Source organism: Vicugna pacos, chromosome 9 (assembly GCF_048564905.1).
Source record: "Vicugna pacos chromosome 9, VicPac4, whole genome shotgun sequence".
Lineage (NCBI taxonomy): Eukaryota > Metazoa > Chordata > Mammalia > Artiodactyla > Camelidae > Vicugna > Vicugna pacos.
The window spans coordinates 62572695-62595866 of record NC_132995.1 but is presented as its reverse complement, the minus strand read 5'-3'; the positions used below and the strand labels follow the sequence as shown (position 1 = coordinate 62595866).

Genomic DNA, 23172 nt, shown 5'->3' with positions numbered 1-23172 from the left:
CCAAGCACACACTCTACTACTGAGCTATAACCTCCCTCCAGTTTTCATTGTTCAGTTTTAAACAGCTTTATGGAAATATAACTGATATACAAAACCTGTACATATTAGATACATACAATTTGGCGAGTTTAGACATATGCCAACACCTGTGCTACTATCATCCATTCACTCATTTGTTTAACCAAGCATTGATCGAGCATCTACTACGTGGTTTGGCTGATGCTGATGTGTAGGAGGAAACACCAGTCGGATGCGGGGCTGCTGGGACGGAACACACGGGCCCTGGCTTGGCAGGGCAGCATCCTCTGGGAAGAAAACAGAAAACAAGCTGTACCATTTGGTGGTGGTTTTTCTCTCTGCTTCCCTGGCTTTTGGAAAGGGAGGAGCCGTGGTGATACCCAGAGGTGCCAGTGGCTCCTTCCTGGGGCGTGAGAAGCAGCAGTGTCCTGATGTTCTGGGACAGGACATGGTGGGCGGGCATTGCCACGGCCAGGGGCAGGTCTGCCTGCCTTCCTAAGTCCGCCATCAAACACTCAGGTCCCCTGTTGACTGGCCTCCTGAGGCTCTTACTAGTGAAATACAGGAACTTCTGGGTCTGTCCCTCTTAGGGGTCCTCCTACCCCGGCCCTGGCCATGTCCAGGGCTCACTATATGCCCACCTCTTCAGCTGCCCAGCCTGCCCTCTCTGTTTCAGTTCCACGCCTTCCTCTTCCCCCACTAGCAGGCCCCCTCACTACACAGATGTCTGTCCTGCAGGATGTGGGCAGTTGGCTCCATGGTCTCTCTCATATTTGTGATCCCAAAGCCCCTGCCTTACCCTGAATTAAGCCTCATTTTCCCGTTCCAACCTCCCCTGCACACCTGGGCTGTGATCTCCACTTTCGTGGCTAAGCCTTTGTTTTCCTTTTTGCCCTAATTCGCTCTCAGGCTGCAGGCCTGAGGGCATATCTGGCTGATCTGGCCTGAACGCTGGGACCCCCTACTCATCACAATCCCCTGCGCGTGCGCCGCGGAGAAGCCCTTCCCGGCCCTCGGTGTGTGGCGCGTTCACCTTCCCCAGTCCCTCCAGCTGTTCACGGGGTCTGGCTCTTACTACATCCCCTTCCTTCTAACATGGAGCCAAGGGCCGCACAGCCCTGGTGGTGCAGGGGGCTGGGGCTTGTGTCTCTTTTAGATGGAGGTGACAGAGCGAACAGGCAAGCACTCTTTGGCTCAGAAGTCACTTGGGGAGTAGACTGAGTGCCCCAGGGCGGGCTGGGGCTCCTGTGAAGTCAGGCCCGGGGAGGGGAGGCAGCTGGGGCAGGAGAGGGGCCCACTGGGAACAGGCCTCTTTGCAGGCCACAAGGTGGGACATGAGATAGGTTTCTGGCAGTGGCCCCACCTGTGTTAACTCAAGAATTCCTGTTTGAAAGGGGAAATCAGGTCAGGAAGGCTTGCGTGACATTTCCTGGCCTGAAGACCAGGCATGTGTACCCTTCAGCTTTGAAGTTCCCCGGGCTGGTGAAATTGTGGCCCTTATCAGAGCAGGGGTTGTGGGGTGCTATCGTAATGTGTTTGTGGAGTGGCCTGAAATGAGGGGCTATCTCTGCAGACTGGGCTTCCGGCCAGAGGGAGCCCAGCACCCGCTATAAAGGCTGTGGGAGTGGGCACTGGTGGGAGCGGTGACCAGGTCCAGGTCCAGGTCCAGGATGCGGTGCCTCGTGGTGCTACTTGCAGCCCTCGCTCTCTCCCAGGCCAGTGGGATCACCAGGTAGGTGTCAGGCCCCACGGGAGGGGACAGGCTTTGCACGCATCCGCTCGGGATGGGTCTCTCCCCGGTCTTCCAGTCACCGTTTCCTCTGGGGCGTCCTCGAGGAGAAGCAGCAGCTTTCCAGGATAACCGCTCCCGGTCAGTCTTGCCTTTGTATTTTGGGACTTTTCCCTCTTAAGTGCGCCCCTACTCTTTAGGGTGCAGTGAACAAGAACAGGGGGTCAGATGGGCTGCCTGGCAGATAAAGGGCGTGGCTTCTGGAGTCAAACCGCCTGTGCTTTGATCCCCGGCCCACCACTAACGTAACGTAAGCTTGTGAACTTAGAAGACAGAAGTACCCATCTCATAGGGCTGTCATGAGGGGTGTACCAGTTAGTATTTGTAAAATGCTCTGAACGGTGCCGGGCACATCGTAAGAGCCGTGTGTGCATCTGTTAAACAAAATAAGATTCTCTGTTGTTTCCAGGCCTTTCTGGGTGAGGTTCCCAGGTTCTCCTCCAAAAGTGACAACTGGTATTTATTGAGCTGCCTGCTGCTAGGTGCCAGACACTTACCTGGTTCTTTACCTGGCCTGTCACAAATCCTCAGGGATTAGGTATATATAATTATTTGCATTTTACAGATGAGGAAACTGGTGTTCCGGGAGGGTCCCTGAGCTGCCCAAGGCCACATGGTTAAGACTTGGTCCCAGGTGGGCCTGCACTCTTCACGACATCACGCCCCCTCTGGTTCCCAGGTTTGCGCTGCATCAAGCCCCAAGCCCAGGGAAACCCGAATCCACTGCTGAGAAGCGGGATCCCTGAAAAGGGGTCAAGTACCACTGGTGGGGGCTGCTTGTGGTGGTCCTGAAAATGAAGTTCTTCCAAGTGCCAGGCGTCTGGCGGCCTCAGCACAGGGCCCGGAGGCAGGAGTGGGGTGGAGGTTTCTGTGACAGTTGGAGCCTGCGTGGAAGCTCAGCATGGTCCCCAGTGTGGGGTGGTGGACTGCCTTCAGTGCTTGCTTCCCCCTGAGAGGGGCTTTCTGGGGCCTTGTGCTGTGACAGGACAGCCCAGCAGAGTCGCAGCCACTGCTGTGGGAGTCACCAGGCGCTCAGCCCAGGGATCCTGAGCTGATCAGGAACTGCAGCTGGAGGAAGCGGAAAGCATGGGGGGACCTGGACATGGGGACCCAGGAAAGGGCAGCAGTGGGCTTGCTTCCAGGAGCTCAGTCCAGCCTCCTTCCTTTTGGGCTGAAGTCCTTTTCTATCATCAGAGACAAAGGCTGAGAAATGTCTCGAGAACCTTTCACTTATAAATCAGGTCCCAGCCGAAGTCACCCATCAGGGCTTGGGGCGGGAGGCGCCAGAGGAGAAACCGTAATTCACCTACAAGGCTGTTCCCTGTGGGAGCCGTCTGGGATGTGAACAACAGGAGAAAACCCATTTTCTTTATGGGTCTTAAACCTGCTGCCATTTTATTACTCTTCAAGCACTTTCACACTAGTACTCTCCAGTTGTCCTTAAAACAGGCCTGCTGAGGAGGACCGTGCGGTTCCTGGAGCTAGAGCGACACTGGGAATCATCGCTCCTTTCCTTCAACCTACAGGAGAGGAAACCAAAAGCCAGAGAGGTTAAGCCTCTTGGTTGGTCCAAGGCAGGGCTCGAAAGGGAGAGATGATCCACTTGGCAGAGAAGAAGTTGAGGCTCAGAGGGCTTGGGGAGCCACTGAGGTGCCAGAGACCCGTCTAGAACCAGCATCTGTTGTTTTCCTTCTTGATTCTCTTCCCGCTGATCTGCCTTCATCATCCAACATCTAAACTCTACCAGAAGCTCCCTGGGGACCATACTCTGTGCTGAAACGCTTTGAAGAATTTCTACCCACATTAGGCTGCCCAGAGAGCAGGGAACAGGGGTTGGCAAAGGGTGGGAGCATTGTTATAGCATTTTCCAGAGTGTGGGGACATCGTTTTCCTCTCCAGACCGTGTGGTCCGGAAGGGTAAGACTGTACCCTTTTCCCCACTGTGTCTCCTGAGCCCCGTACAGTGCCCAGCACATAGTAGGTCCACAGGCCTTAGGGTCTTTCAGGCCTTGATGTTGCAAAATTCATTAGGAGGTTATGAAATACATCAACTGAGTCTCCACCAACATTAAAAAAGAGCAAGGAGCAGGAAATGTTAGAATGCATCGCACTTGGTAAAGGCCAGTTGATTTGTGAGCTGATAAAGAACCATATTTTTACTCTGGATTATGAGGGAGTGGCTTATGGAGTCCAGAGCCTCTGGGCACTTCTTGGAGGCTGGGCAGCCCTGGGGAGAGGCCCACGTCATCATTCATTCTTCCCCTCTCCTCAGGATCCCTCTGCACAAAGGCAAGACTCTGAGAAAAGCGTTGAAGGAGCATGGGCTCCTGGAGGACTTTCTGCAGAGACAACAGTATGCCGTCAGCAGCAAGTACTCCAGCTTGGGGAAGGTGGCCAGGGAACCCCTGACCAGCTACCTGGATGTGAGTGGCTCTGCCAGTCTTCCAGTAATGATTGCCATGCAGTGTGATGGATGTCCCCCTGCCCCAACCACTTTTTTCCCTATTTCAGGAATCATGGAGCCCCATGGGGTGTGAGGCTGTCGCCCCACCCTCAGTAGCTCCCAGGGGCCAGCAGACCCCACAAAGGCAATTCTTCCGCCTTCAAGGGTCTGAGCTCAGACGACCTTCCTACAGACAGCATCCCTTGGGGGCCCATGGTCTGCTACCAGGTCCAACATCATGCCCACCTTTCTGGGCCCAGGGAACCCCTGTCTCAGGCTGGGCTCTGCAGGGAGGGGGCAGCTGGTGGCCATTCTGCCGCTGCCAGGACGTGGCAGGAGCTCCCCCTGTGCCCTCTTCCTTTCTGGAGACCGTCCCTCTCTCCAGTCACTCTTGGCAGTAAACAACTCACCGGTTTTCTCTTCAGTGCCCTGGTTTCCTTATCTAGGTCATCCCCACCCGGCCCCAGCCCTAGTTCTGACACACGGGGAGGGCTGGCAAGGAGATGTGGTGGGGACAGCTTGGGTCTGGGGCCTGTACCCAGCGGTGCCCTGCCTCTCTGTCCCTGCCCCTGACAGGGTGGTCCAGCCTCCCTACCAGGCAGGGTTTATGTTTCAGTCTAAAGTCTGCTTCGGGGGCTGATCCCAGCCGTGGTTGTAGGGCGTGTGGGAAGGGCAGGCTATGTACGGCTGGCGTGGCAGTCCAGCCTGGGGGCTGGGCATGAAGTACCCTCCCCAGGGATCCTCCTTCCGTCTCTTCCCCATCGACCTCCCAGGTGTGTGAACAGAAAGCCTGGGGCTGGCAAAAGTGAACAGGCTCCACGCAGAGCATCGACCCTCACCCCTAAGCGATGCTCCCTATCCTGACCTGGTGCTGTCTGTCCTCAGAGTCAGTACTTTGGGAAGATCTACATCGGGACCCCACCCCAGGAGTTCACCGTGGTGTTTGACACTGGCTCCTCCGACCTGTGGGTGCCCTCTATCTACTGCAGGAGCAATGTCTGCAGTGAGTGACCCCCTGCCCCTCACCCCTCCGTGCTTAGACCCGGGGCCCCTCTGCCCCGGGGGAAACGTGGTGTGGCTGGAGAGCTCATGCGCGCAGTCCCGTCTCCTCTCTCCACCCTCCCAGCCGGCCACAGACTGAGAGGGTGCGCAGATCACAGGGCTAATGTATAAGCACCAGCTAGAAATGAGGGAACTTTGATTTTTTGTTTTTTGGTTTTTTAGGGGGCTCTATGAGGAGCTAAGGCAGGCTGCTTACCCTGCTGGGTCCTCAGTTTTCCCTTCTATAAAATGGGGCTGTGACATGCCACTGCATGCTGGGAGAATCAAGTGAGGGGTAATGAGTAAACATTTAATATATGTAAATAATTAATTTCTCCAACAATCCTGGGAGGTTGGTGCTCTTTTAATCCCCACTTACCAGTTGAGGAAACCAAGGTTCAGAAAGCAAAGGGACGTGCCTGGGATCACAAAGCTGGTAGAAGCTGTCCCTGGAAGCCACAGGCATGGCGTTCTACCTTCTTCTGTTTGGAAGCTGCGAAGGTAGCACTGAGGGTCAGAGAGGTGGGTTGAGCAGCAAAGAATAATTTTTTTTGACTAAACTCTGTGGGATCAAGAGAGAAGGGGCTGTATATTTTCAGTAGGGAGAATGGTTAGTAGTTAGAGCCTATCCTTACCAGGCCTGGTGAGGATTCAGCCCCGACTGGTGCTGCCGAGTGGTGAGAAGATTCTACTGGCCCCACTAATCGTGGGTCTGTGTTCCAGAAAACCACCACCGCTTTGACCCGAGAAAGTCATCCACCTTCCGGAACCTGGGCAAGCCCCTGTCCATCCATTACGGCACGGGCAGCATGGAGGGCTTTCTGGGCTACGACACCGTCACCGTGAGTAGGGCTTCGGCCAGCAGGCACGAGCCTGTCCTTCCCCACCGGCCACTCTCCCACCCGGACACCCTGGCTCTGCTGGGCTGCGCCGCGGCCAGTGCTCAGAGGCGGTTTGGGTCCTGCTTCTGTGGGTGGCCTCATGGAGAAGAGCTCAGAGGGATTTTAGCCAGCGGCACCTGTGAGTTGCCCCTCCCTCCCTCCCCGATGTCCTTTCCATGTCAGCCCCCAGAGTCTCACCTGAGAGCTTTCTCTGGGTCCAGTTTCCACCTTCCCAACCCTTTTTCACTTGTCTTGGCCATAGTTAGTCCAGAATCCTGAGCCTGGGCCAGCACTGAGTTCTTCAGCATCACATGCGTGATCTCATTTTAAATTTAGTTCTTTCTACAGAGCTTTGAGGAAGGTACTCTTATCTCCAGGGTCACAGGAGGGACCCGAGGCTCAGATTACACAGCTGGTGATGGTGGGAGCTGACTGTCAGACCCCCATCTCTGACTCTCTGAGCTTGACCTTACTTTTTATAAGTCATAGAGCAGCATCTTCTTTGAAGTCAGAGCATCTGTGTCCTCTGGACAAGGGCTGCCTTTGCTCTTGTCCCTTGTTGGCTTCTGAAGTATTTAACACAGTGACCCACACAAAGTAGTTGCTCAATATGTGTTAGCATCTTTCTTTCCGTCCTCATCCCCCAACTAAGATTAAAAATCAAGCAGCATCTCTTGGTACTTATCACCTCAACCTTTGAATTCTTCCTGGGGTCTGGCTGAAGTCTTTCTTGCTTCCAGCCCAAAAGGACACAGCCCTTTTCTGCTGACGGCCCCCTCCTCAGCTTTTTCCCTTGCCTGGGCAGGTGCCCACACAGCTCAGGCCTCCCCAAAAGTCAGCACCAGAGCCACTGGCTGAGATGGCCCAGCAGACAGGCTTCTGGAAGGCTGATTCCCCTGCCCGGGTGTCCTGCGTCTTTGCTGCCTAGAGCTGTTGGCTTTTTTCCCTGCTATTTTGGGTTCAGGGGGAAAATCTGCATCTGTCTGGAGGAGGTGGCCCTTGCTGTGGGCCTGAACTGTGGTGCATTTGACTGCCTTCACTCCCCTACCTTGGGCAGGGGGTGGGAGAGAGAGGCTCAGAGTTCAGCCCTTACCCCTCCACCCAGCAGTCTCACATGAGAGTGAGAATGAGTGGGGCATACAAGGAAGAGAAAGATCAGTGTGGGTGAAGCAGAGTGAGCTAAGGGACCCGAGCAGGGACAGGAGGTGTGAGAAGCAGGATCGGTGCATGAGGGGACTCTGGGACAGAGATCTCATCCTGAGTGCCATCGGGAGCCTCTGGAAGTTTGAAGCGAGGGGTGACAATGATGGCGTCCATTTGCTGCCTGTGTGGAGGATGGGTTATGAGGGGACGGAGTGGAAGCTGGAGGCTGGTAAATCACTGTGGTAGCTCAGAATAACCTGGTGGATGCATCAGGCTTCCAGAGAAGTGGGCAGATTGATGGGGTACTTTGGAGTTTGTGCTTCTTGGCGTAGTGCCAATAAATGTCCACTGACCAAACATTTATAAGGGATTGATAAAAGTTCAGTGTTAGTAGTCTTCAGTACATGCGCTGCCTTGAGATGCGGGTATTACTATTCCATTTAACAAGTGGGACTGAGGCTCAGAATGGTGTTTGTCCAAGATCACACAGCACATGACAGAGCAAGGATGTACAGCGGGGTCTTTGGATGTAAAGTGCATGCGTGCTCCTTCCATCCATTGCGCTGCGCCCACAGCTAGTCCCTGGAAGAGTCCCGATGGGAAGGCTGCAGGCCGGCAGAGGGCCTTGGAGCGTCCTTCGTTTCAGCCCCCTCTTTGGGTTCACCCCCAACTTCTGCACCACGAGCACTGCTGTCTGTAGTCCCACCCGTGCCTCTCCTTCCCCTCTCCCCTGCCTCATCGGACCAGTTCCCTCAAAACCGCAGCACTGAGCTGGGAAAGATGGCTTTTCTCTCTTAAGCTCACGTAACTCTGCTGCCTGTAGTGGGGAGGGCGGGCCGGCAGAGCCTGACCCAGGACTTTCTGCCTCTGGCCGCAGGGCCCCCTGGTGGAGGTCACTCTGCCTCTCTTGCAGGTCTCCAACATTGTGGACCCCAACCAGACTGTGGGCCTGAGCACCGAGCAACCTGGCGAGGTCTTCACCTACTCCGAATTTGACGGGATCCTGGGGCTGGCCTACCCCTCGCTTGCCTCCGAGTACTCGGTGCCCGTGTTTGACAATATGATGGACAGACACCTGGTGGCCCAAGACCTGTTCTCAGTTTACATGGACAGGTAGGAGCTGCCCCCAGCCTGGACCAGACTTCCACGGCCTGGCAGGGCTGTCAGCTGAGGAGTGTCTACCCCTTGGGGACACTGCAACTCAAGGGTCGTTACCAGCGTCCAAGCAAACTGCTCCTTGTTGCTAGTTACATTCAAGCTCTTGTCCACAGATGCCCAGCACAGTCATTGATTGATGCAGACAGAGTCCACTGGGCCAGAATTTGACTTTCATTTGTGGCATTTAAAAAAGAAGTCTGACCCCATCTCTACATAGGGGCTTTTAATGTCTTTTATTCAAACTCGCAGGACTCAGTAATCATTTATTGAAGTCACTGAGAGTTACAGACTGTTAGAGCAGGCTCTATAGGAGCCCAACCTTCTCCTTTCACTATGCAGGAAACTGAGGCCTGAGAGGGACAGTCACCCTGGGAACTGGTGGATGATCCATGTCTGGAGCCCAGGGCTCCGGACTCCCAGTCTGGTGTTCCCTACTCTACTTACCTGATGGTACAGCTCAGCTGGACAAAGGGGCGGGTGGCAGAAAGCTGGGAAAGGAGCCGCACCCAGGAGAAGGAGCTGGGGAACCCAGGCAAGGGGTAAATAGGTGCATGTATGAATTCATTGATTCGTTCATTCATTCATTCGTTCGTTCGTTCATTCATTCATTCAATAGACATTTATGGGCAGGGGCTGTGCCAGGAGATGGGGATACATCAGCAAACAAGACAAAGTGGGAGTTAACCTCTTAGCAGGGGAAACTGACAGCACGCAATTACATACTCAATTACGATGACCACTGTGATGAGCACACTCGCTGCAGGGGCGATCTGGGTGTGCTGAAGGCTTGACGGTAAGAGGAAGCCCAGTCTGACTAGATCTGTGTGTGGAGAGTGGCCAGGGGAAGCTTCGCTGAGCCCTGAGTGGGAGCTATCCAGGTGAGGGACAGCGCATTTTAGGCCAGAGGGGCGGCATGTGCCAGAGCCTGGAGATGGGACAGAGCTTGATGGGGTCTAGGAACAAGAGCCACAGAGTGGGAAGCAGGTAACCCACAGAGCGCTGATGCCTCCTGGCCATGAGACAGAGCCCCAGGAAGAACAGAGGGAGTTTGGGCTGGAGTGGCAGTTTTAATCCAGAGCAAGTGGGACCTTGTTATAGACCCCTATCCCACTCTTGGCCAAAGGGCTTGGGGCAGAAAGCCTCAGGTGGCGGGGGGGCAGGTAGGGGTGCAGTGGAACAGCTGGGAACACCCAAGGGTGGCCTGGCAGTCCTGTGACCCACGTGGTAGGTGACTTCCTGACCTCCCTTCACCCAGTAATGGCCATGCCTCAGACTGCTGGGTTGAGGATGTGGGCTGCAGAGAGAAAGGATGCTGCAGCCGATGAGACAGAAAAGCCTCGAGTACCAGGGAGCCTGGGAGAATTCAGCTGAAGACTTTGGGGGTGAGGGTGGGGGTAGGGTATGCAGAGGACAGCGGGGCAGGGTCTGAATCGCATCAGCCCTCTGGTTGGGGCTGGGGGACGTCCTCACGAGCTGGGGTGTCAGAGTCCCACAACATGCCTTTCCTTGGTTTCAGGAACGGCCAGGGGAGCATGCTCACACTGGGGGCCATTGACCCGTCCTACTACACCGGCTCCCTGCACTGGGTGCCCGTGACCGTGCAGCAGTACTGGCAGTTCACCGTGGACAGGTGGGTGAGCAGCGACCATGGGCTTCGCCAGAGGCTGACTCAGGTGTGGGGACGTGTGGGCCCAGGTGTCAGCCTGGCAGCTTGTAAGACCATCACATCTGAGTCTGAATTAGACACTCCAAGACCAATGACCTTTGTCAGTGAGAATGCTGAACATTCACTTACACTCTACTGAGACTAGCTATGCTTACAAGATACTGAATATAGTTCCCTGTACTCACCGTAGGACCTTGTTGTTCATCTGTTTTATGTATAGTAGTGTTCATCTGCTAATCCCGAACCCCTAATTTATCCCCTCTCCTTTCTCCTTTGTTAACCGTAAGTTTGTTTTCTGTGTCTGTAGGTCTCTTTCTGTTTTGTAAGTTCATTTGTCTCGTTTTTTGTTTTTAGATTCCACATATAAGGGATATCATGTGAAATTTGTCTTTCTCTGACTTACGTCACTTAGTATGATCAGTATATTTCAATAATAATAATAATAATAATAATAATAATAATAATAATAAAGACTAGCTGTGTTTATCCAGCAGTACCACCTGCCAGGCCTTGTGCCGAGTGAGGACGTGACTGCCTCGTTCACTCCTCACTAAACTCCTATGAGGGCGGGGCCATGATTATCCTCATTTTGTAATTTACTAACATCAAGTCTGAACCATCCTTTAAGGAAGTCAAGAAAGGGGTAGGTAATGTACCCATCTGGTAGATGAGAACCCTGAGAACAGGAAGGTTGGGGAACTTGCAGCAAGTAAATGACAGGAAAAAACTTGAAACCAGATCCCTAGGCAACTAGCACAGTACTCATTCCACCCCTAATGCGTGTGACTTTGTGGTTTCATTGGAGTTTCTGTCCCATGAAGGGTGGCACGGCCTCTATTTAGCCACTGAGTTGGGAGAAAATGGTTTCAGGCCTTTTCTCTGGGCTCAGGAACTTATGGGGCTCCAGGAAGGAGCCAAAGGAAAGACTGTGAGGTGGCTGGGCTTCCTTCCTGCCAAGGATCCTGGCGGGGAGGCTGGGAGGGACCCAGCGAGGAAGGGCCGCGTGCTGGATATGCTGTGAGGCCGTCCTATTTCCCCTCTGCAGTGTCACCATCAACGGGGTGGCGGTGGCCTGTGTTGGTGGCTGTCAGGCCATCTTGGACACGGGTACCTCCGTGCTGTTTGGGCCCAGCAGTGACATCCTCAAAATTCAGAAGGCTATTGGGGCCACAGAGAACCGGTATGGCGAGGTGAGGCCAGACCCTGACCCGCTGAAGAGGGAACCCCTTTGCACGTGGAAGAAATGACAAAGGGAAATGGTGAAGGAGCGCATTCCCCAGCAGGGGCTGGGATTTCTTGGGAGGCCTTCACAATGGTCTAGCTCTTCTAGCTTTGGCCGCCCGTGGCTGTTGGAGCTCCCATGTCTCCTGCGGCAGCCGGCCGCAGTCTGACCTCCTATCCCCAGGGAGGGTCATACATCCCTGACTTGCTGAATTTTGCTGTGCCTTCTTGTCCCCTGTCCATCCACGGGCCTCCCCTCTTCCTCCCTGACAGCTAGGTGCTTCCAGTGTCCCTGGGGGCTCTGGCTTGGTCTGGAGGGGAAACTCCAAGACAAACCCCACTGGGCTCTGTCCCTGGGCTGGATGACAGCTGGTCCCCCTCAGTGTGACTCCTTTGAGGTCTAAGGGCCTCCCTAGGATCCCCTGAGGGGCGGGCCCCTCCCCACGGTGTGGTTCCAGCGCAGAGGAAGAGGGCCCACCTGGGACTTCCTCTGCCTCCGCGGGTCAGATCATACCCACGGCCCTTCTAAGAGGACTTCCCTCTGGTCTTCAGTTTGACGTCAACTGTGGGAGCCTGAGGAGCATGCCCACTGTGGTCTTCGAGATCAATGGCAGAGACTACCCACTGTCCCCCTCAGCCTACACAAGCAAGGTAGGAGCCTCCAGACAGGAAAGTCGGGCTCACCCGCACCCCTTCTCCCTCCTGGCAGGTCAGCGCATTGGTGATGAGTGGCAGGGCCAAGATGGAGAAAGCAGGCTGCAACTTTAGACCGACTGGCCCTTCGAGTGAGGCCTGTCATTCCTGGGCCTCACCTTTGGCTGCTACAGCCTCATCCTGGGAGAAATGGGGCAGACAGAAAGGACAGCTGTCACGGAGGGAGGGTGGGGTGGGCGGGCCATGGCCGCCCGTAGGAACCTCCAGCCACAGCTCTAGCTTCTAAGCCCTGGGACCCGGGGCTTTGTCAGGGATTTTTTCAATGGCCTGGGCTTTGTTGGGGACCCAACCCTCATCCCCACTGACCCTGCTGGCCCCAGCTTTGAGCTAATTTTGAGCATCTCCAACAGGCAAGACCTTGAGCCCCCAGGCCTGCTCTAGACAGTCATCCAGGCCATAGGTGCTGAGAGCAGGAGGGTGAGGGGCTGGGGAGGACCAGGGAGGGGGAGCGGGGGAAGGGGCCCGCCAAGTGACCTTGGCATCAGTCACTTCATTTTTGAATATCAACTTCTTCATCTGTAAAGGAGATGAATCTGATACTTGTTTGCTTACCTTGGAAGGTGATTTCAAGCATGAAAGGAAATAACAGATGCAAGAGTGACTGGGGGGTGGGGTAGGGTCAGGCACAGCAACTGGCGTTGGGACCAGTTTCATGTCACCCTGCCCTTTTCCAGGACCAGGGCTTCTGCACCAGTGGCTTTCAAGGTGACAACAATTCCGAGCTATGGATCCTGGGGGATGTCTTCATCCGGGAGTATTACAGCGTCTTTGACAGGGCCAACAATCGCGTGGGGCTGGCCAAGGCCATCTGATTGCACCGCTGACCAAGCACCTCGCTGTCCCCAAACACACGCACACACACACATGCATGCACACACACACACACAGAGATGAGGTTTTCAGGTAGATGGTTCTCAATAAATACTATGTCTCTGCAAAGCCCGGCTTTCTTTGGGGCTGAACCCCTGCACCTCTCTGCAAGGGTGGGAGGTGAATGTTACATGACATGTCCAGGTCAGCTGGGGCCACATGGATAGGGGAGGTTGCCATTACCTTGGGGGGAACCACAGTCCAGAGTCCCATCCTTGGTTTTAGAGGCTCCAAACCTGACTTGCCCAAGCCTGGAGAGTGGCTGCATCGCCAGGGCAGACCCACGTCCAGTGGCTCACAGAGGTGGGCGGGTCAAAGTTCGGCAAGGACCGCAGCTGTCAGTGGAGGGACCCCTCAAGCTCACAAGTCCCTGAAGCCCCTCCAGGGGAGGCCACACGGGAAATACATATAGTAGGGGGTCAGAACAAGAGCATCGGGCCCATGTAAGAGGCGTTTCTCAGTCATGCTACTCTGAGGCACTGTGGGAGCAGGCACACCAGCTTCTTGGGGAGATCTCAGTGCTCGGTCCCTTGGCAGGCTCCCTAGGCAGTGCTCGGCTGGGCGCTGGGCACGTTTGCTCCCTGACCCTCCATCTTTCCTCTCTGCACCCCTTCTTTTGACAGTCTGTTCCCTAACGGGGGCAGTGCAATTGATCAGGCTTTACTTTTCTTAGTCATAGCCAGCCTTGCTCCCAGTCCAGTGACTGGGCTTTAGGTCACACCTTTATAGTAGCTGAACTCTCAGAAGGTTTTGGAAAGGGGGCGGGGGCCACATTACTATCTTGTCCCTGTCCCCACCTTATCCTGACCACACGTGCCCTACAAACAGCTGAGGGGCAGCTGAGTCACACCTACAGGTGTGGCTGTGACAGTTCACAAGGAGACTGTCCTTTATGAAGAGGGGAACAGGGCTCTCAGCAGAAGCTGAGGATGGAATTCTGTTGATGGACCCCTCTGGAGGCACATCCTGGGGTCTCTCCCAGCTGTAGGCAAGGACAAACAAGATGAGGGACCTAGGGCAGTGGAAATGCTGTGGGAGTAGCTTTCTGGGTCTGTGGCTGAGCAGCCAGCTCGGGCCACGGAGGGAACCAGGGGTTTCAGGGTGGGAAGGAGCAGGGCTGTGCAGTGGGGGATGACGTGGAGGAGGGAAGGCTCCGGCTGCAGTCCTGGGGGAGATGAGGGGCCTGGGGTGGGTTGGGGTGGAGGAGACAAGAGAATGTCCCAGGACTTCAAGGATGGAGCACAGCCTTGGTGTTTAAGCCTTACGGGGTGGGGAGGCAAGCATGATGCCAAGGAGTTAAGTTCTGGCATAGGGTGGCTTCTCCAAGCCTCACCTTTCTTATCTAAGACCAATACTGCCTGTTAGCCAGGAATGAGACAGAACTGGGCCACTTTTATTATTTTTAGGCTTCTTAGTGGATTAAAAAAAAAAGCTGAACAGGCTCATGAAAATTGTTACATTTCAATGGTTTACACTTAACAAATTGTATTTTAAACCTCCAAACCTCAGTTGGAGATAATGTAGAAAGTATATTTAGATGATGACTTTCATAAAACTTTTCACAAATGGTCATCCCTGCACCCCTGCCCATCTTGCACCTGTCCCAGGAGGCCCAGTGGGCCACGACAGCCTCAGAGTCTGCTCCTGGGATTTCTCCTGGCTGCAGGGAAGGCTCTGCTTGGAATGTTCTCCACACTGCAACTCCTGTGGCCCACCTTTAATTGTCCTTCAAACCTCACCTCGGTCCAGACCTCTTTAGGATGCTCCTGGCTAGGCTGGCTTTGTGCCCTCCTGGGGCCCCCGCTGGGCCCAGCACTCCCCTTCGTGTATGCTTGGTATTTTAATTTTCTTGTCTGTCCCCTTCATGGACTGTGGGCTCCCCGAGGACAGACACTGTGCACCTCTCATTTTGATATCTTGGGTGCCTGACTCATGGAATGTCCCCTTCAGGTATTATTGAATGAATGAGTGAATGAATGACTGACCCACTCATCCTCACGAGTAAGTCTCCTCTTTCCTCTCCATCTTTGTAACCACCCCCACCGCACGCATGCTCGGACCCACTCTGTAGCTTCTCCCTCCCATCATGAGCCTGGGACACTCCCAGTCCTTGGCTGCCCCTGGGGAAGGGATAGCTCGGGGCATGCTGGGAGGATGCTGAAGGGGAGAGAAGGGGCCCACGCTGCCTCCAGGGTTTTACATTTCTGCTGAGGGGCCTACGCTGGGCTCTGCAGCAGGCCCAGGCCCTGGAGTCGGGGGTGATGAAGGGCCTTGGAAGGGGCACATCTGCCACTTGCTTCTGAAGCGGGCCAGTCTGGAGGCCAGTGAGGAGCTGTGATGCTGGGAGGTCCCTGCAGGGAGGGCTGACTCACTACCTGGTCCCCCACAGGCACTGACTGCTGACGAGAACCAGGGCTGGGAGGGGCGGCTGAGAAGTCTCAGGGGCCATTCCCGTCCACCCTCCATGCAACTGCTGCCGTCTGATGATTTGGCCACACCTGCCGCCTGCAGGGCTGGCCTCTGGGCCTCTGCTCATGCCGCTCTCTCTGACCTGTGAACTGCTTCTCAGGTTTCAAGACCAGCTTTCAGTGTCCTCTGAGGAGACACCCCCAGAGCACCAGACTTCAGCCTTCCAGCTTCCTCATTGCTCGGCAGGGGTCTTTACAATAGCTTTCATCCTGTCTTCGTTACTCATTTACTTGTTGGTCCCTGACAACCGCACAGCCTCTTTCCTCTGAATCCTCAGTGTCCAGCAGACTTCCTGGCACAGCATGGCGGCGTGTAATCGCCCAAGGGGGGTCTATGCCTCGTGATATGAGCGAGCAGATCTCTGACCCAGCAGCATGAATCCCTAAGTGCTGAGAACACGAGCTCACAAAGACACGAGGGTGCACGCGCGCACACACACAAAGTGTCTCGGTCTCCTACCGGTCCCTGCCCTGCCCCTGAGTACACACTGGCAGGGGCCTCAGGCTGCGAGCCCTCTTCCAGTTCCTCTCCCTTCCTTGTCACTCATTTTCCTGCCACTCCTCTTCATGCTAATGAGAGGAAGTTTTGGCCAGAGAGAAGCTTGGAAAGGAAGTCTTTGAAATGGAAATGTTATGACAAAATGATGGATTGTTTTCTGAGCTGTGCAGCTTGTTTCTTGCTTGCAGCAGCAGCAGAAGGGAGAATAGCTCTGCAGTGGGAGTGATGAAGGTTGCCCATGTCAGGGAGCCCTCGACAGCAAGACATGCAAATGAAACACACACGCACACCAAGAGCAGGAAGCTGGCAGTGGGAGGGTGGGGCGAGGGAAAGCCTAGGGCAGGCCGATGAACATGGCCTGGATACGCCCAGTAGCCCTGGTTGGGGCTGGGGGCTGCCAGAAGAAGCATCTGGTTTGTCCTTCAGCTGTGGCCACACCTACCACCACGCAGAGCTGGCCTCTGGGCCTTTGCTCATGCTGTTCCCTTTGCCTGATGTCTTTTTCCACTTTCTCCGACCTGTGAACTTCTCTTCCTTCTTCAAGACCAGCTTAAATGCCTCCTCTTCTGAGAACCCCTCACTGTACATGAGGCCCATTTCACCCAAACCCTCCAAACCGCCGGAATACTCGCTAGCTGACCCCTGGCCACTCTGTTTACTTGAGGCTAATTAGAATTGTCACCTGTCTTGTTTTTTAAAAAATGTTTTGAGGGCCTACTGTGTGTGTCCCTCAGTGAACACGGCACACAGAACTCCACCTCTGGGGAGCTCTGTCAGTGGCATAGACAGTGGAGACAAGAAGTGTGTGAACTGTGCAGCATGTTGGACCGTTTTAAGTGCCCCGGGAGGAAGTGGAGCAGGGTAAGATGATGGAGTGCTGTGGGAACACGCTGTGCGGAGCGTGGGCTCCGTGAGAAGGTGCCCTCTGAGCAAAGACATGAAAGAGGCAGACAGGTACGTGGATATGAGGGAGAGACAAGCACTATAGGTAGAAATCATAGTGTGTGTTTAATTAGCACTCGACAAATAGCAGTTACTAGCGGATGAATATGAATCCTTTTTTTTTTTCGCTTGTGCCTCTTATGTTTCTAATGAGATGACCCTGTCTTTGAGGACAGGAGTCACATCTCAACATTTTTGTATCCTTCATAGCACTTAGTCTTTGACACAGAGTAATTGTTCATTAGATGTATGTTGAATGAATAAACTCCAAACAATCCGCTGCTGTGGGGACTCACCTCTTGTCCTGGAGTGCCCTCTAGTGACCTAATCTCAAATGACAGCTTTGTACACCATTTATGTCCCGCAATGTTCCTCCTTCCCAGCCCAGGCCAATCAAACAATAGAATTTACAGTGCCTGCTAGAGCTGGCCAGGTGAGGATGTGCTGCTGTGTGTGTCTGAGGGGCCTGGGGGCAGCATTAGCTCTTCCAGGTCAGCGGAACAGACCTCCACTCCAAGGAGTTCCAACGCCAGGGAGCTTGGCGAGCTGACAGGACCTGTTGCATGAGACACACTCCCTGGAGCTGGGCTGGGCCTGGGAAGATGCAAACCAGAGTTGTCTTCCTGTTCTGGCTGGTGGAAGTGTGCTTCCTTTTTGGAGACTGCTCATTGCCTTCACCTCTTTCTCTGGGTGACAGTAAAGCTCCACCTGAGGTGCTGAACCCCCCCTACTTGTGTCCTTGCCCACCCCTCTGGCCTGGACCACAAAACCTGAGACTCCTTTTCTTTCCCAGGGCTCCGTCTAGCATTAAGACTAGAAGAGCTGTGTCCTTGGAGCTTTATTTTTAGGGCCTGGGAGAGGCATCAAGGAGCCTCCCAGGTGGAGGCAGCCACACCTCCTGCAGCCTTGAACTGTGGCCTGAGAAATCCTGTAAGCTAGGACCTCCCCTGGGAGCACCACATCTCAACCACAGTCCCCATAGCAGATCCCTGGGGGCATTTCTCGTCAAGAGAGTCATTCAGAAACACTGGAGTGGACTGCGGGCAGACTGGCTGTCCAGATGCCCAGGCCTGTGCCCCAGGGACTCCCCGAGTCAGCCTCAGGTCCCAAGACAATGAGGCAGTCCCTCAGCCTCAGGTCCTAAGACAATGAGGCAGGCGGCTCCAAGCTAAAGGAATGCGGAAGCCAGAGCTCCAGTGCCTGTGCTGTGGCCTTGGTGAGTTTGGATGTGAATCTCCAAGCACTTTCCTAAGGCCACACATTTCCAGGGAGTCCCAGACACAGGCCACTTAGGGAGAGAAGTTGGGATCTGAGAAACTTCAGGAATCATTGTCTTTGGCCTGAGAGATTGACTGACAGGCTGGTGCAGACAGCGCCATGTGGATATTCAAGTCACTGCTACGGATTTGGACTGGATTCCAGGGATTTATTCAGACCCAAGAGGGAGAGGAAGGCCGTTCTGCAGCCTGTAGGGTGCTCCCTGGCAAAGTTCATGGGGCGCTTGTGCATATGTTTCCCAGACCTCTTTCTCTCCTCTGACCACTCAGACCTCCGTATCTTCTTCACCTCGAGAGCTGTCTTAATCTGGTAGGGCTGCCATCACAAAATACCCCAGACTGGGTGGTTTAAACAACAGACATTTATTTCTCATGACTCTGGAGGCTGAGGTCCAAGATCAAGGTGTTAGCAGGGTGGGCTTCTCCTGGGTCCTCTCTTCTTGGCTTGCATATGAGATGGCCACTTCTCGCTGTGTCCTCACATGGCCATTCCTCTGTGCCTGCACATCCCTGTGTCTCTTCCTCTTCTTATAAGGACACCAGTCAGATTGGATTAGGGTCCCACTTTATGATCTCATTTTACCTTCACTTCCTCTTTAAAGGCCCTGTCTCCAAATGCAGTCCCAACGAGGGGTAGGGATTCAGCATATGGATATTGGAGGGACATAGTTCAGTCCATAACAAGCAGTATCATGGGAGGGATGTACTACCCCCCCCAACTGTGTCTGTCAGCCCCACGCCGCCCAGCTACTCAGCTGTCCTTCCCCATCCAGCCCTGGAAACTAGTTCCCACCCTCCTCCCTAGGGCTAAAGCTGCCTGGCCTGCTCCAGAACACCCAGCTCATTCTGGGACTGGTCAGGCCTGAGGGTACAAGTCCCAGGTGGGACCCAGCATGTTTCTGCCTACAGGGGCAGACGGACACTGGAAATCCCTTGCCCATTGGAGGTACCTGAGCTAGGGAGGTTAAAGCAGGTGACACAGGGGACTGTGGCCTTTCTTTCTTGTGGCCTGGCTGCCCTGGCCTAAGGTCTGGGACAAATATTCAGGAAATTTGCCTGGGCCTTGTCCAAGTGATGTCTCTCTTTCACTCTCTCTCTCATTGAATATTTGTGGAACACACTTAATTAGTGTGAGCAAAGCACGACCTTCCTCCTCATAAAGCCGTGAAGGGGTGACAGTGATCAGGAGCCTTATCGAGGTGAGATTTATTGGGAGAGACCATATTCTCAATTTTAAATATTCCATCCCATTGTTCTCTCAGTTGATGGCAGTATCCTAAAAAAACCTGGTACATTTGAACTCAAACTTCATCTGCCAGACTTCTTCTCAGGCCAATGAGTATCCTAGTTTTTAGCCAGAAGGTATGGTCCCCAGTCAGCCTGTGCTTCAGAGCCCTGACGTGGGGCGTGCATTTGCAGGCAGGAAAGGCAAGCAGGTCTGGCACCTGGAAAGCTTACCCACTCAGCTGGTCTCCAAGCGAGCGCTACGTTGGCTCGTGGAAGCCTGTCCCTCCCTGGGGTGGCCGATGACTGGCTCCCTAGATCTGCTTCCAGATGGGACACCTGGACTTCAACAGATCCCGGACAACCTACAAAGGGCCCCAGATGAGATGTCACCTTTATGGTCCCAACAGGGTTTGAGAGGGCGAAGCCAGAGGGCAGTGGGAGCTGTGAGGCGATGGGGATGGCTGGGAAGGGGGAGTGGCTGCAGGCTGGCTCCAGCAGCGGCGTGGCAGGGCTCCAGGGCCCAGACTGGGCCTGGCAGGCTGGGGAGGGGGCACCACCTCTAGGATTTGCCCTTGAAGCCTTCAGCAGCTTTGACTATCTCCTTAGGTCCATTGTGGGCAACCCCAGCGTCTAAGGCCCCGGAGCAGAGGACTGTCACGCCAGACCTCCTGGCACTGCAGAGAGTGTCAGGGAGGGGGGTGCCTTAAAGGCCAGGGCTTATGTCTTTGATGAACTCAGACCTGATCCTCCAGGGTGGGCGTGGTTCAGAGGCCCTCTCATTGGAGAGCAGAGGCTGGACCTCGTAGGCAAGTCACCTCCACTTCGGGGGTCTCTGGTAACGACTGCTGCCATCCCACGTGGTCCACTGAAGGATGCTGCTCCCTTTAACCCTCTGGCCCAGGTAGGGGTGCACAGCTCTAATGCACAGGTTCTGGATGACTCAAACGGGAGTAAATAAGAGTGACATGTCCCCAGATGGTCAGGTGTGAGAGCTCTGTGTTGACTAATCCAAAACCAGTCTCAGTGGGCCAAAATTAAGGTGTTAGCAGAGCTGCATTCTTTTGGGGCACCCCAGGGGATAATCGATCTCATTGCCTTTTCTGGTCACTACAGGCTGCCTGAATCCCTTGGCTCATGGTCTCATCACTTCTGCATCTGTTGGCACATCCCCTGACTCTGACTTCTGGCCTCCCTCTTTTGAGGACCCTTGTGGGTCTCACACCTTCCAGGATAATCTCCCCACCTCAAGATCCTTAATCTAGTCACATCTCCAAGGTCCCTTTTGCCGTGTTAAAGTAACATATTCAAAAGTTTCAGAGATTAAGATATTCACATTTGAGGGGGTCATTATTCTGCCTCCCGCATCATTTATTGCCCTCTGCCCTGAAGCTCATATCCAGACAGCTTCCCTCCTTGAGGTCTGGATCCAAGAAAGGGAGGTTCTAGTAGAGGCAGGGGCCCCCTTCCACTTGCCTAAAACTTTCTTGGGTGACTAACCTCAAGAATCCACTTCCTTCAGAGCTCACCTTGCCCTCTTCCTCAAGGACTGAGCTTTCTCTATGGCTGCTGCAGGACCGGTTCATTAGAATACCATCAGGTACCCCCAACATCAGCACCCCTGCCCCCAAACATAGCAGGATGGTCTCCTTACAAAGACTCAGAGAGCCAAGACTGAAGCTAAGACATCACAGAGGGACACTTGTCCCACAAAGTCCCATGCCTTGTCCACCAGCCTCATTGTTTTCTTTACTAAAAATTGTTTCCATGAAGGGAAGGAGAATATTGACTTATAGATGTCTTAAGTCGGGGAGAGGGGACCATTGTGGAGGAAGGGAAGGAAGGAACCATCTCCAAAACCTGGAAACTACCAAGGCCAGGGTGTCCCCCTGGGGTCCTAGGGCCAGCACCTGAGCCTGGCTGAGGGTTGGATGTGATTTCAAGTTGTCAGGGAGTGTCTGGTCCCCAAAGCCAAGAGTCTAGGGAAGATGGCACTGCCTTGACACTAAGCTTGAGAGAAATAAATATGAGAGCTTCGTTCTCACTGTAGCTTGTGGTTGTGCGGAACTTTCACTTGAGGTGGTACTGTCTTGATAGAGAAACATGTTTTTAAAAGTTTAGATAAATTTAAGGATGTCTGACTGGGTTCAGCTCTAACCCTGCCATTCATCATGCTGTGTTATTGTGACATTTCTGGGCCTCAGTTCCCTCAGCTGTGAAATGGGAACACATAAGAACTACCCACCGAAGACAGTCGTAAGGAAAAAGAGAGATGAGGAATGTGAAGGTGCTTTGTACGAAGGGGTAAGCTATGCGGGAATGTCATTATTGCAGGAATGTGGGCATGCACTCAGCTGCCAGGAGTTTGGGGACCAAGAGGATAACTGCACCTACAGACACCCTGTACTTGGTGGCAGGAAACTGGGCCGAGTGGTCCAGGAATCGATCAGATGTGGGAGCCCCTAAATTTTCATGTGGTCCCTATTCCCATGTGCTCCTCTCATTGTAATCATCCTTCTCCTGGTCCAGCTCCACTTTGGCAAGTGAGAAACTATCCTATGAAATGCTTTGCCCTGTGTGATTGACAGCCTTCCGCAACAGTCTCCAATGATCCCTGCCCCCAGGATTCATGCCCTTGTGCAGCCCTCCCCTTGAGTGTGGACTGGATTTAGCGAATTTCTCGTTGCCAATCCTCAAAAGCGATGGGATGTCAGTTCCGAGGTTGGTTTGCAAAGACTATGGGTCCCCCTTTACTTGCCTGTCTCTTGCACACTCACCTGCTCACTCTGAGGAAGCTAGCTGCCTGGTTGTGAGCTGCCTACGAAGAGGTTCACCCAGTGAGGAACGGAGGGCAACCTCAGGCCAACAGCCCCAGAGAAACCGATCTTGTCAGCAACCACGTGAGTTCAGCCTTAAGGTCACTGTTGCATCAGCTGACACTTGGTCGCTGCACCCAACCTCAGCCAGTGGGTGCAGCTAAGCTGCACTGGGACTGCTGACCCACAGAAACCATGAGATAATGACTGCATATTGTTCTAAACTGCTGCGTGTTGGGGGTAATTCGTTTCATGGCTATAGATAGCTGTGTAAAGTGTCATTCAAGGCTAAAGACTTGTGGTCTTATTACACTTTTGGTTTAGTAAATACAGCCGAACATTGCCTCTGGGCCAGGCACATAGTATTAGGCCTTCTCAGGCAGGACCCCGTCCCCCAGGATCTCACAGTGACGGGGGCAGGGGAGAGATTAGATCACAAGTTTTGTGAACGGAGGGGTGTTTAGAGTGTGCTGAACTGACAGAAGGTAAATCTCAACCCAGAGAGGGTGAGTGACTGACTTCAAGTCACACAGCTGATCTGCAGCAGATCCACTGGGCCGTGCAGCTGGCGCAGAGAACGGGTCTCCCCACATTTCCTAGGCAAATGGGACACAGCTCATACAAAGGAATGAGGAGAAGTTGAAGAAAAAAAATTAACTGTTGTTGCAGAGTTTTGTTTCCTGGGGAAGCGGGGCAGATGTCCAGGATGTGGTTGTGGGAAGAGAGTGGGAGGTCTGCAGAGCGTGGGTCTCCGGTTCCAACGCCAGGCAGAGCAGGGGTGTGTCAGTCATCCTGCCAAAAACACCTTTTCTGTGAGGCTGCCCGGTGTTGCCTACCAGCTCCGTCTTGTGCCCCTTCTCAGGGCCCCTGCGGTGTTCCTGCCTCCTTCCTCCTTCCCTCCCCCGCACCCCCCAAGCCCAGGGTGCTTCCCATTCCCTGGAAAAGGGCTCAGGGATATGGTGCTGGAGGCAGATTCAGGCCTGAGGGGGTGTGTGCGTGCGT

General features: G+C 54.1%; 1 protein-coding gene across 1 annotated transcript; it reads left to right on the top strand.

The window, feature by feature from the left end:
- The first annotated feature begins 1688 nt into the window (after positions 1-1688).
- LOC102531735 (chymosin) lies at positions 1689-12886 on the top strand. Its single transcript, XM_031680278.2, has 9 exons — positions 1689-1750; positions 4080-4230; positions 5136-5253; positions 6015-6133; positions 8229-8428; positions 9990-10103; positions 11185-11329; positions 11913-12011; positions 12749-12886. The coding sequence occupies exons 1-9, from the start codon at positions 1689-1691 to the stop codon at positions 12884-12886; spliced, it is 1146 nt and encodes a 381-aa protein (XP_031536138.2).
- The last annotated feature ends 10286 nt before the right edge of the window (positions 12887-23172 follow it).